The sequence below is a fragment of the Carassius gibelio genome, chromosome B8 (genome assembly GCF_023724105.1).
Source record: "Carassius gibelio isolate Cgi1373 ecotype wild population from Czech Republic chromosome B8, carGib1.2-hapl.c, whole genome shotgun sequence".
Lineage (NCBI taxonomy): Eukaryota > Metazoa > Chordata > Actinopteri > Cypriniformes > Cyprinidae > Carassius > Carassius gibelio.
Genome location: NC_068403.1, coordinates 2786847 through 2800905, shown reverse-complemented (window position 1 = coordinate 2800905; position 14059 = coordinate 2786847). Strand labels below are relative to the sequence as shown.

The 14059-nt window shown below is 31.3% G+C and overlaps 1 protein-coding gene across 1 annotated transcript; it reads left to right on the top strand.

Moving 5' to 3' along the window:
- The first annotated feature begins 6374 nt into the window (after positions 1-6374).
- On the top strand, positions 6375-8521 carry LOC127964122 (uncharacterized). The gene is made up of 3 exons (XM_052564283.1): positions 6375-6626; positions 6703-6848; positions 7973-8521. The coding sequence occupies exons 1-3, from the start codon at positions 6533-6535 to the stop codon at positions 8519-8521; spliced, it is 789 nt and encodes a 262-aa protein (XP_052420243.1). The 5' UTR covers positions 6375-6532.
- Positions 8522-14059: the final 5538 nt, after the last annotated feature.

The following is a 14059-nucleotide window of genomic DNA, read 5'->3' as shown; positions in this document are numbered from 1 at the left end:
AAAAGTAGGTTTTTAACATATTTGTGAATAACAATTGAACAATTTGATTGACACCAATGGTTCTTGAGGCAAAGTTGTGCATTACGAGGAGATCTAACAAATGATATGCATATTGTGTTGATATGTGAAACACCACGTGATTACAGAGCCATAAAACTCGTTAGCGCCAACTAGTGGCCGATTTCTTTCAAAATTCTTACAGACCTTAAGGTTCATGAGTCGAACGTACCCAGCGAGTTTCGTTCCGATCAACATCCGTTAACCCTTTCAAATAGGTGCTTAAATTTGTTTGGCCAATGACGGCCATGTTTTTTGAGATATGCAAATGTCCTCATAAGTACTTGTGCCCCTTCAGACCAAGACACTGCATACCGATTTTCAAGTTGATCGAGCCAACGGTTGCCTAGTTATAGCAATTTATGTGTTTTTTCTATCTTATAGCGCCCCCAAGTGGCAGAGATGCGCAATTTTTTTGATTTGACCAAAGATTGAGCTCATACATATGTGTACCGAGTTTGGTGAAGATATCTCATTCCGTTCAAGAGTTATAGTCAAAATAGTATTTGGCTAACGTTAGCATAGACGCTTTTTGGCGTACTGTTTCGCGTAAGAATTTAAATTTCAACTTTTTTTTAATAATTATTGATATTGAGTGTCCAGGGAATATTTATGAAGTGGTTTGGTTCTGATTGGTTGAAAATCCTAGGACTAGTTCGCAAAAGTAGGTTTCGGATATAGCTCGATTTTGCGAGAAAACGGTGCGTCGTAGACCCCAAAAAGGCGCCGTGCACTTTTGTTCGGGCTAACCCAAGGATTGCAACAATGCCATGTTTTTGAGTCTATGGCTAACGGTATACGATTTACGGCCAAAAATGTCCAAAATTTTTGCTTTTTGCGCTGTAGCGCCCCCGTTAGGCCGATTGGGCTGAGACTTTGATAAGTTCTCCCCAAATTGAGCTCTACGATCTGTCCAAATTTCAGCTCTCTAGGCCTTACGGTTTGGGCTGCACGTTCAGTTCTAGGGCAGAAGAATAATAATAATAATAATAATAAAAATCCTAACAATTACAATAGGGTTTCAGCACTGCGTGCTTGAACCCCTAATAAAAATCCTAACAATTACAATAGGGTTTCAGCACTGCGTGCTTGAACCCCTAATTAAAGCTGCAAGCAGCATTTTACCGGGGTTCAAGCACATTAAGGCCTCTGAGGTGGTCAGAGCCAACCTGGATGTTTGGATGACATTTAAACACATCCAAAATGGAGAACAGGCTAACAGACAGACACACACACTGACAGCAAATGATTAGACTAATATATGTATACTCTATAAGCATATGCACACACACACACACACACACACACACAAAGACACACATATACATGGACACACATTTTGTTGCAGATATAGGTATTTGAAATAAGTGATAGGTGACAATAAACTTATTGCAAGTCTTCTCTTTTTTAGAATTTAGATGTCATTTTCAGGTTAAACTGTAATCATAATGTGGCAAAATTGTAAAAACTGATACATCTGTGTGAACAAAATGGAAAACATTGATTCAGTAAGATTTAAAATGTTATAACAGTTAATTTATTAATGTTTTGGCAAGAATTCATGAAAACAGTGCTGTTCAACTTAGCTGAATGAGCCCATTAGTGGTCTTCCGCTGCCATCTAGTGGTTATAAATTGCATTTACTCAAACAACACTGTGTTTTTAAACATAACTGTTATAGTGTTGTTATTTTTTTTTTTGCCCAATCTCTCTTAAATTTTGCATGCTTGTTTAGAATGAAATTATGCATTATTTTACACAGTTTTGATAATTTGTGGGCTTTCTGTTTGTATTAATAGGCCTTGGTGTACACTATGCAAATAACATATTATAAAATTATTGTTTTATAGTTGCCCAAATGCATAATCTTGAATATTTAATTAACAGCTTTATTGACAACATTGGTCCCAGAGGCAAAGTTGTTCAGAATGAGGAGATCTATCATTTGATATGAAGATCTAATGTTTTTGTGAATATATGAGCTTTATATTTTAGCAATTTGAGGCTCTTTACCATAGAAAGATTGGGCTTCTGAAGCCTTTTTAATTGTTACCTGTGGTTTGATTTTCATGAAACTTTACATGCTGCTTAAGAGTCACCTGAGATATGTTTTCACCAAGTTTTGTAAAGTTTTGAGTTTTCATTTATGTTTTATCAACTTTGGGGTAATTTTGACCACACTCCTTTTCTAAATTACTCTGTCAAAGCTAACTGAAGGACATTTTTTATTTTTTTTATTTTTTTTGGATTATTATTAAGAGAGTCTAGAGAATATTACTGCAGTGGTTTGGTTCCGATCGCTATAACAGTAGAAAAGGTCTCAAAAACACACAATTTGTATGGTAAATCCTCAAATTCGTTGAAAATCCTCATATATTCACACAAACACTAGATGTTTATATCATATGATAGATGTCTTCATGGTAGTTTATATAATTTTCTATATATTTTTTATAGTTTTATTTATGTTTGTGAAGTTATGATTATTTGCTTTGGAGTTATACGTGACTGCATGAGTTTGATCATTTGTATTTATTTATTTGTTTCTCAAAATGATTGTTATAGGTACTCAAAGGTGAAAGTTCAACACACAGGGTTTAGATAATTGTGCTGTAGTGGGTTTATTGTGGTTGAGTGGAAAAGTAGGTATTGTTTGCAAAAGTGGGTTTTTAATATAAATGTGGTTTTATTTATAGGTATAATACATATATATATATATATATATATATATATATATATATATATATATATATATATATATATATATATATATACACATACACATATATATATATATATATATATATATATATATATATATATATATATATATATATATATATATATATATATATATCATAAGCACTGTCTTGTCTTCCACTACACCTACTCCTTTTTTGAGACGCCTCCAGAGGATCAACAAGATGAGCCTGTTGTTGTGTATCTAGTGTGATACAAGATTGCAAGATTGTTAATTTTGGGGAAGGTGTATTTTCTTTTGGTACTATATGTTTAGTGCATCTACAGTACATATATGTATGTGTGTGTGTGTGTGTTTATATCATTTTTAACAGTTGCAATTTTGTGTTTTGAGTTATGTAACAGTGCTAGGAAATAATATATTTGTTGATAAAGTTGTGTATAAATGAAATTCCATTGAATTAAACATAAATGTAAATCTGCTTGATATTTATCTGATTTAAATTTCAGAAATGGGTTTTTATGCTGTAAGTATATTTCTGATTATATTTTTTTATTGATTGTCAGCAAAACGGGGCCATAGAAAACCTTTATAAAGTCATTCTTTATTTGAAAACTGATTAATAATGGCTGACACAACACATGCAGCTGTTGCACAACAAGTGTGAGGGTCACATTGTCCACTAAGACACTGTATGTATCTAACTTTTGCAGCACTGACTTTCCTAAGCTGTGATAATGGCCTCACATTTTCCAGAATGAAACAAAACCATGTTTATTTCTCTTTTGCAGTAATGAGAAACTTTTATATCACATGATGTTAGAGTTGGATATTAATACGAGTGAGACGCCTAATAAACAGTTATTAGTTTGTCTTATTGGTAAGTAGCAATTATCATAGACGACCAATACTAACTTTGCTATTAAGGTAACAATGGTCTCTCACCAAGACACCTGCGTTGTTCTACTCACACAAGTCAATTTTTCTCCCTTGATTGTTGTTCTGTCTAATCTTGGCCTGTCCCTGTTCTTTTGGCTGCAAAGCAGGTTCATAATCGTATCTGTGGTCCATCATAAGTGTAAATAAACACTAACAATTTCCTCAGTGTCTGAACTGTCATTACTATCCATTGTTTTGTTATAGACCACATTTCCTATTGTTATGTCACTTATAGTTTTTGACGTTTTCAGATGCAGAAGTTAAATTCTCTCAGAATTTTTTTTTTTTTGTAACCTGGAATATGCTATTTAAAACCTATTCCCAAAATAGCTGGGATAAACCTTTAGTAATGAATAGAGAGAGAAGTGTAAACTAAGAGAAAGGGTTGGGTTGACTGCGGTGCTGTGTTAGATGTCAGCATCAGCATGCTTAGTAACTATGCATACAGTGATTGGCTGATAGGGGTGGTGTGACTATCAGAGATTTACTGATAGAAATAAGGTAGAGCATGATATTATGTTGCTATATGCAAATAAAGGTTAAAAAATTATGTTAATTGCACATTTAAATAAATATTTTATGCACACTAAGTGTCACTAATTAAAGGATTATATGTTCAGCTAATATGTATGCTTTTTGTAGTGGATATGCATAAATGTACTTTCAATTAACAGAGTAGATTAATCATAGCGGATAGTAAGATATGTAAATATAAAAGAAAACCAAAGTGGACGCAAGAACATCTGTTTCTTTTTGCTCAAATGGTTAATGAAAAAGATACTCAGGAAAATTTGGAGTTTGGTTAGTTTTGAAATACTAAAAGGTAAAGGTTTATTATTGTGAAATTTTTGTAAAATGTTTATATTGCAAGGCAGATTGCTGACAAAATTTTAAGCATTTAATGCATTTTAAGATAGTTGTGACTTGGTTTTAGTGACTTAGGAGTCCTGTTCTCTACTCTTAATGTATCACAGATTTAGGATAGTTTTAGTGCTGAAACACTTTGTGAAAATGTTTTAGAGCAAAAATTGAGACTGACACTGTCATTATTTAAATTTTTTGTATTATTATTTTTTAACAGTGAGTTATGACCTATTTTTAGATTTAAGATGTTTTGTGAATACAGACTTTAGAACTGAATAATATGGTTTTAAACATGAAGATGCCAAAAGAGTACTTTGTTAAGACCCAATATGTAAAAAGCATTATATCTTTATTGTTTTTTTTTTTTTTGTTTTTTTTTTTTGTGGAAAAGTTTTCTTTCCCCATTTGGAATGGTCAGCACTGGCACATAATGAAACAAAGATGCTAAAGTCAACATATTTTATTAATAGACTTAATAATCTCTGTGTAAAAATAATATTATGATGCTGCCATTTTTCTTAAGTGTACTTTGCACACATGTAATTTGATTCTGAATATCAGGTGAAATTGCTTTTGATTTCATTCAACAAAAATAGTGGATTATTCAGTAAATATTCACCCATGACATTTAATATTAGGGCTTAGTAAATCAAACGAATGAGTTGGGGACTTTGGTTGAGTTGGAATATCAATATAAATTTTTTTATGAGTATGAAATTAACATGTACAGTTTTATTGACAATGTTCATTTATTTTAAATTTAAGTTTGAAGTTTAAGAAGAAGCCGTAAAAAGAATGATATTAATGAACAGAATAATTGATATGGGACTAAATGAAATTGTAATGTGGTAGTTGAAGTTTTGGACTTATTTGTGGGTGTTGAAAAATCAGAAATAGAGAAGGTGTTGTATTGAAATTTAATTATTATTTGTTGGAACAGACAAATAGATAGTTAATTTTTTGTGGGTTTTGGCATATTTTGGAGTGACTGGGAATGATAAAGAAGAGAAATTAGAAAAATAATTTATAACAATAAAAAATCTAAATTTGAATGCATAATAAAAGAGGGAGATAAATAACAATTGTTAATTTTATTGAGATAATAAGCAGAAAGGTAGGGAGTTCTAAGTGAGAAGGAAAGAAGATTATATTTCTTACAGGCAAAGGCCAGGGCATATGGAGTTAACTGAGATATAAAATATGAAAACACCATATAGGATTGTGCAGTTATTGCTGAATTAGACAAACAGTGGAAAATGTAGGCATATAATGAGTGAAACAGATACATAGAGGAAATAAGTACAGTAATTAAAGAATATTAATTCAGTAATTCAGCTTTTTTAGGAATACAATAGAAGGTGTTAGTAATATTATTTGTAACATTCATGTGTTAAATTTACTTTTTAACTTTGCTGATTAAATTATTAAATAGTTCTTATAAAATATAAATTTAAAATATAAAGCTGTTATAAATATCTTGAAAAAAATTGTATAATATGATACATATAGAGTACTGTTGTATTTATTTATTTTTAATTAATTTTTATTGAGTGTTTCATAGTCCGTGTCATTAGTTGGTGAAATACGCAATTTTATCTAGTTTGAGCAGCATAACATAAAAGTAAAACAGAAAGTACATTAGCATTTAATTGAGAGTATGGGAAGTTCGGATTATTTTACCGACTTTGAACTTTGTGTCTTGTTCAGTAAAATGAACGAATCAGTCATTTTGTTCATTTCAAAATGAACGAATCGTTCAAGAATGACGTACCACTAATTAAGAGTCAGAGAAGGTGTAGCGATAGAGAGAAAATGGCGTCTCGAGGTACTAAACGTGAAGCAGATGAGGAGAAGGATAAGGATACTGTTTGTGGTTACATACATAATGTAACCGAGTGTAGGATCTCTTTATATAAAAGAGTAAAACTTTTCAATGCAGTCATCCAGACTGATCGTGACGAATTTCGGAACATGGCCATTTTCGCGGCCGAGAAGCACACGACCTTCAAGCAGGCTGAAAAAAATAAAAGTCCCGTTAAGTTGTCAAATGTCTCCAAACGAGTTAGTAAGTGAGCGGTATACCATTTTGATGATTTTTAATAGGTTTGTATTTGCATTTTAATGAAAGTATTTGTTTGTAGGTTCTCAGGGTGAAGGATACGACGTGCAATGTGGCAGGGCAACAGAAGTTAATGTCGTTGAGCGTTTGCCGTTTAGTTTTAAGCAGCCCTTAGACAGCGGCATTCGCAGTCTTGCTGAAGTAAAGGCTATGGCTCCTAAGCAGCAGGTAAGTTTAATTTATTTTTTAAATCATGATATATTTGGTGTAGATTCGTATAGATTGTATATTTTAATATGTTGCCGTAAAAAAAATTAGTAATTAAAACGCTGTAAGAGTCAACTGTACACACGTTAATATTTCATCGAGTGGAGCACATTTAGTCTTTGACAGCAGCATTCATTACTTGTTCACTGACAAGCTGCGGAAAACATGATCATGGTTTTGCTCCGCTTGTCAGTGAATAACGGGTCTGTTGTGGTAAATGTTATTAACGTTACATGTGAAAGCGCACACATGTGATGGAGAATTATCGATTGTTAGGTTATTTTAAAACCTTTTAGCCTGCACCCCTACACGCTCGTCCTCAAAGCCTCTCGCACGTGTCAGTGTTTATTAATTGATTAAATGAAACGGGACAAATTTAATCTTCACAATCTATGTATCATTATAAAGATCTAAGCCTAAAGCATCGACGACAGATCAGCTGACAGGTGCGTCAGAGCGGGTCACGAGGGAGCGCCAAAATTCAAATATACTATATTCCGCCTATCTTTCATTCATTCTTTTTTCTGGTGGATCGCTTCATTCTGTTTGTGACACTGTCTGCTGCAAAACCATGCCGTGTTTTTACTACCAAGACGCAGTTTCCAACCGTGAGTTATTCCATAATGGATGCAAACAATTCTGTCGCTGAAGAAATGAAATGTAAACAAAGGAATTATGATCCATATTACAACTTTATTGCTTCGTTGGAATAAACGTGCTTCATGAGATGTTGTTCAGTGGACCCTTACCTTTCTAACTAAACCGGGATTTACAGCTGTGGATGTGTTTATGACTCGTTATTATGACGGATCTGGTATGTACAGCGTTTCTAATGTTCATGCTTTTTATCTGTACTGCTTGCACAAATGTATTAATAAGCTTTCCATTGAAAAACAGTGATTGGTCGTTGATGCTTTAGGCTTAGATCTTTATAATGATACTTAATGTCAAGATAAAATTAGTCCTATTTAATTTAATTTATTGATAAACACTGACACGTGAGTGTTGAGGGGCGTTCAGTACACCTGGTGTTGACTAACAGGCTAAGGCTATTGTAATTTTGTTTGTTTTTTTCTTTTAAATAGGTAAGCGCTGTTGTTGGCCGTGTAGTACATGTCAGCCAATGTACTGAAACTGTAGAGTTTCAGGGAGCATCGATTGAGGCACAGTCATGCTATCTTGAGGACACTTCAGGCACTATCAAAATTCAGTTGTGGGAAAGTTTGATAGGGAAACTGGACTTTGGTCGCACCTACAAACTAACTAATGTTAGTACTAGAATCTTCGCTGGGAGTATGTACCTGACGACCAGCCGAAGAACTGAAATTCAACAAGTGGCCCCTCTCCATGGTCTAAATGATGTCATTCAGTTCAGAGTAGACGAAGGTCAAGTTGTTGTCATGGAAGGAAGCATAACCTCAGTAGAGGTTGCTCTCTCACATCGGTGCTCTCGGTGTAACGCTTGGCAGCAAGATTTTGAGAAGAGAGGAAAATTTCATCGCTGTTTTCGCTGTAAGAGACTTCAACTTGTTGAAGTGTTCCAGCCAACAGTCAACGCTTCAGTGACTTTTGTTGGAGAGTTTGGCGAGAAGGAGTTGACTTTGCCGAACTCCGTTATTAAAAGGTATGTTTAACATTTATATGTAATTTATTGTAATTGAAATTAAGTATTATGTGTTTTATGACTGCATAATTTAGAGAAATAAAAATTATTATTAAATTTTTTTTGTTTAGAATAATGGAAACAAACAAAAGTATTAACTAGTTGTAATTTGTTTTTCAAATAATTATTATTACAATTGTTGCTGAAGAATTGTAAAAAAACATTAATATTGCAGTTATATTTTGTTATAAAATAAGTAAAGATTATGCATTGATAACTGTGCATTAAATTACTTTAAAGGATTAGTTATCAAAAATGAAAATTAGCTAATAATTTATTCACCTTGTAGGCGTCTTAGGTATATATGACTTATTACTGGTATAAGATTAATATAATTAGATTGGATTGAATGTTACTGTTGGTGTGTTTCTGTTTTTCATTCTATTTGTATGTCTCGCTGTATCTCTGTCTGTTTTTGTGTGAATGCTGTTTGTGGGTTTGTATATATTAATTAAAGTTGTGTATTAATTTAAAATGGTGATTAAGTGGTTTGGAAATACCTGTGCATTTAATGGATTTACTGCCAGCCAATTAGAATTATTTAGACAGCGTGGTTTCAAAGCATTTAATTGTAATGTAATAATAGTTTTATAGATCTTGTATAAAATTGATTATTCTACGAGTTGTTAATATGCAATAAGTTTATAAACCATAAAATGTATTAGTGGAAATTTTGAAGTGTTTTTTTAAGCTTAATAAATTGATTGATAGCTATTATTATAATGTAATGTTGAATGGCTATAATGGTTAAATATATTTTTTATATGGAAAATAATATTAATTGTTATTAGTGATACTGGCTTTCAGTCATAAAAATGGAATAAAAATTTTAAATAAGAGGTCTTTTGACACATTTATTTATAGATTGAATGTGAAATTATTGCAATATACATGTACATGTAAAAATGTTAATGTTAGGTGGGATGGATTATTAATTTCAAGAAAAAAATGTGATGAATTTTTACTTATTTATTTTAATCAATTTGATAGGTAAAGCAAAAATAAAATTAATAATGATGAGACAGTAATTACATGTTTTCGATATCATTACGGTTGGAAGATAAGTTTTAAGTAATTTTGGTTTTGATAATGATTAATTATGTAGCTTTAGTTTATGGTATATGATATTGTAAGGTAGTTTTTGCATGTTTTTGTTAATTGTGCTATGGATAATGTTTTGGATTTTGTGCAAAATTTAACATGGTTAGTGTTGTTTGTACTTTTATACAGATATGTGCAGAAAGAGAGCCTGTCTGCTCTTTTAAACGAAGCACAGGATTTGGAAGAGCATTTAATGACCAACATGGCTTTCAGGATGTCCCTGCAATGTGATGTGGTGATTGCTATGGAGAGGGTTCCTGAGAGAAGTGTGGTGCAAGACACGCATCCACATGAACACATGGATGCATCTGATGAAGAACTGGTTGCAGTGGATACTGTGGATGTAGTGGTAGTTACAGACAGAGGTGAGTAGTACTGAAGCACATTCAAAATAAAGTATTGTATGTATGCTACAGTGTAAAAAAATGTTGATCAATTTTGAAAACAGTGGTTTAATGATTCATATGTTGACACTATGAGAAAATTCAGATTAACAAGCCATGTAATGTGATGGCTTTCTGACTCTTCATAGAAAGCGTGGATGATTACATGTTCAAGAAACATGGTTAGACTAAGAAGATTGGTAAAGCAGTTCATGTGACATCAGGGATTGAATCATAATTTTATGAAACTAAAATAATATCTTTTGTGCATAAGACCAAAAAAAACAACTATTCAACAATTTGTCTTGTGTCTTACCCTGGTGTCATTATAGAGAATATATAGTGAATGTAAATGTTGTAAATTTTTTCAGGTCTGTCACTTGGATTTGTTTTGGATGTTCTTTTGCTTTGATTTAAATGAAAACCGTGTGTGTGTTGTGTGGGTGGGTGGGTGGGTGGCTGATAGATGCAGATTCCTTAAAAAATATTTTAATTTGTGTTCTAAAGATGAATCATGGTTTTACAGGTTTGGAAGAACATGAGGGTGATCAATGTTCAATGATGATTTTTTTATTACATGGACGCCATTTTATTTATATTTTAAGACTGTAATTTAGTACACAATTTTTTTGCGCTTATTGTTTATTGAATTAGTCACTTGTTGACAAAAGTCAGAGGTAGTCTCCAGATTTGAAACTCCAGAGTTTTAAAAATATGTTTACATTTTAAGTTGTGTAGAGTATTTCATTCTTTAATTGTTGTTGTTTTTTTCTTGGATAGATATGGCAGGTTTTTGATGGTTTTTATTTGTATGAACAACAGCTTAGGTTATTCTTTAAAATATTTTGGTTGGCAGTAACAGTAAAAAAAAAAAAAAAAAAAGGGTCGATAGGTAGGTCTATTTTTTTTTTTTTTTGTAAAAAAAAAAGTACATTTTGGTGATGGTGATTATGTAGGTATGAATCAAAATAAATTAGCATATCGTGACAGCACAAAATGGTTTACTACATGTGACAAATGATTATTTTCCCATACATAGATTTATTTGTAGTGTTTGACTTTGAATAAGTTGAATAAACATGAGCACTGCACGTTTAAAATCAAAACATGTTGCTGGTGTTTTATATTTACATTTATGCATTTAGCAAACGCTTTAAGTAATGTAAATGACATTGCTATGTTTGATATGCATGTTTTTGACTGAAAATAATTTAAAGTTAAACACAGTTTGGTGGGGAGGCGGAGTCATTGATTTTTTTTGTATGAAATGTCTTTGTCATGATCTTAATATTTGTTTTAGTGTTAACAGAGTTTTGTTTTGTTTTTGTGTGTCTTTGTTTCTTTCCGTTTACCAGTGGAAGGCGTGAATGCAGAACATAAACCAGAGGATGTTGATGTCGAGGATGTGGAAACACATGGATCTCTAGTATAGTTGTTGAGTTATAATCATTTGAATTTTTTTGATTGGGCTTTGTTGTTTTTGTATGCTGGTTTGTAGTTATGTTTGATAATTATGCCAGTTGAGGTTAATGTGAAAATACTGTAGCCCTAGTGCAGTTGTGAAAGTGGTTTTGGCCATTTTCAGTTTTTTTTATTTTTTGTTTATTGAATGTTTAATGATACTTGCTGTTTTATCATTTCTTTTTAGTTAATGCTTATACAAGTAAAACAAAGTATTGCTTGATTTAACTTTAAGTGAAACATTCTGATTTTATTGACAATACTTTTAAAAGTGTTTGTTTAAGTTGAGTTCTAAGAGATGTTTATAGTATAATTGGAATAAAAACAATGTTAGTTTCTTTTTGTAGTTAAGTAACTTTAAGTAAAAATAAAATAATTGTTCATAAATGTTGGGGGTTGTTTTTCCTTGCCTTTTTGTAAATTGTTTTTCACAAAATAAGAAGTATAATAATGTTAAATAAATAAATATTTGGTATTAAATTGGAAAACTAAGAATGTAGAATTTTGTTTACAGTTAGTAGAGCTGGGGCAGTGGTATTAGTTTTAACAAAATAAAGTTTTGTAATTTCAAAACTATTTACATGTTTATGTTTAGTAAAACATATGTATATATATATATATATATATGAATGTTTTCTATAAATGTGAAAATGTCTATAAAATAAGTATAGTAGAAATATTTGTAATATTTTGATAAGCAATAATTGTATAATTTGGGTGATAGTTTATAATACATGCATCTTCTGACAAACATTTTTTTATACTACAAAAGTGTGAATTTTATTGTACAGAGCAGGGAGTTATGATGAACAAGATTATGAACTGCGGCTTTAATGGATTGGCATCAAATGCAATAATCAATTTCACTACTAGCTGTGAGTCGATGTGCCTAATTAATAATCGTAACATGCCTTTTTTTATTAATATGTGTTTCCAAATGAATGGTATTTCATACGTCTATTTTTGTCCTCTTTAAGTTCTTTGGATGAATTACTGTTTTGGTAGTATCTAGGCGCCCCTCTAACGTAAATATCTTTTTAATTGTGATACTGAATTTTGTTTCTAGTCCCTAAGGGGGTCTGTGCATGCCACTAATGAGAATTATGATAAATATGAATTTCTTCAAAATTTGTAAATGTCTTCATCAGCAAAGTATAAGTCTATAATGAAAATAAGCAAAAAATTACTTGTCCATCAAGAAAATGTATGTTGTTTTACCTATCAAAATACATAAACATGACAAAGTCGTGATTTTCTTTTCAAAAGTAAGTAATCTTTTTGATTATCTTAGTTAAAACAGTTTGAACTGGATGCAAAGATGAACCCCAGAGACAGTTCCCCTTCGAAGTTCTTGTAAACTAGATGGTCAGTAGGACATGACTATGGGAACCTGAATTGTCTGCATAATCTGAATTTATTGAAACCTGGAAACAAACTAATGGTTTCATATGAACAGAGGAAGTTGCTTTAGCACAACCTGCATTGCAAAAAAAATTTATATAAATAATAGTGACATAATTAATATGTTTTAGTGTTATGTGTTCCTGTGGCTCAGTGGTAAAGCATTTTATTTGTTTAACTTAAATTGAGGCCAACTTCAGAGCTTCTCCCAAAGAAGACAACACTGTCCATAATGGCTTTGACAATTATGTGTTTTTAGTTTGCTTTCGTCCTACATTTTATACATGTGGGATGCCCCAGTGTTCAGTCATATGTTCAGCCAGTTCTTTTCCCAGAAACCTGTTCACTTCACACCTTAGGACCAGAGAAGCTGAGTGATCCAAGGACTCTGTCACATATCTGATTGACAAATGCCTGCCTATAAAATATATATATATATATATATATTATTGTACTTTCTATTGTACTTTCTGTATTGATTTGTATGACTTCAGGGTTTTTGTATTATTCACAGTATTTCAGAATCTAAATATACAAACAACTGAAATTCAATGACTCAATTAATAAATAACTTTATTTACTCATTATTATTAACTATTTTTTTTTTCTTTAATTTTACTTCAAAATTCCTTAATTTTAAATGTTTTTCTCTCATACCTTACAACCATTATTTTGTATTTGCTCATATTATTTAATGTGTTATGCCTCCTTTTTTATGCAGTGTGTTAATGAGTCATAGTTTTCTAGCAAATCCATTAATAAAAGTCTTTGAATGGAATTTAAATTAACTGAATTAAGCAATCGATTTATAAAATGAATTAACAAATAATGAATACTGGATATATTTTACTTTAATATCTTACATGATGTGTGTGTTAAAGTAATCTTTTATTTTATCAATACAAATCTTTATTTTATAATACTTTGTATGAGTTCAGGTTTTTTTTCAGCATTTATGAGTGTAATATATGGAAAGAACTGAAATGTAACTAAATATTTTTTAATGTAAATTATTAAATTTTTCAATTATTTAAAAAACAATTTAAATGAAATTGTGTAGGCTATATATTTGTATGTATTGCTGTATAGACCTCTTTTAGACCGATAACATAAGTTTATTAATTAATATTAAAAAAAAATATTTATTGCCAATATAATATTAA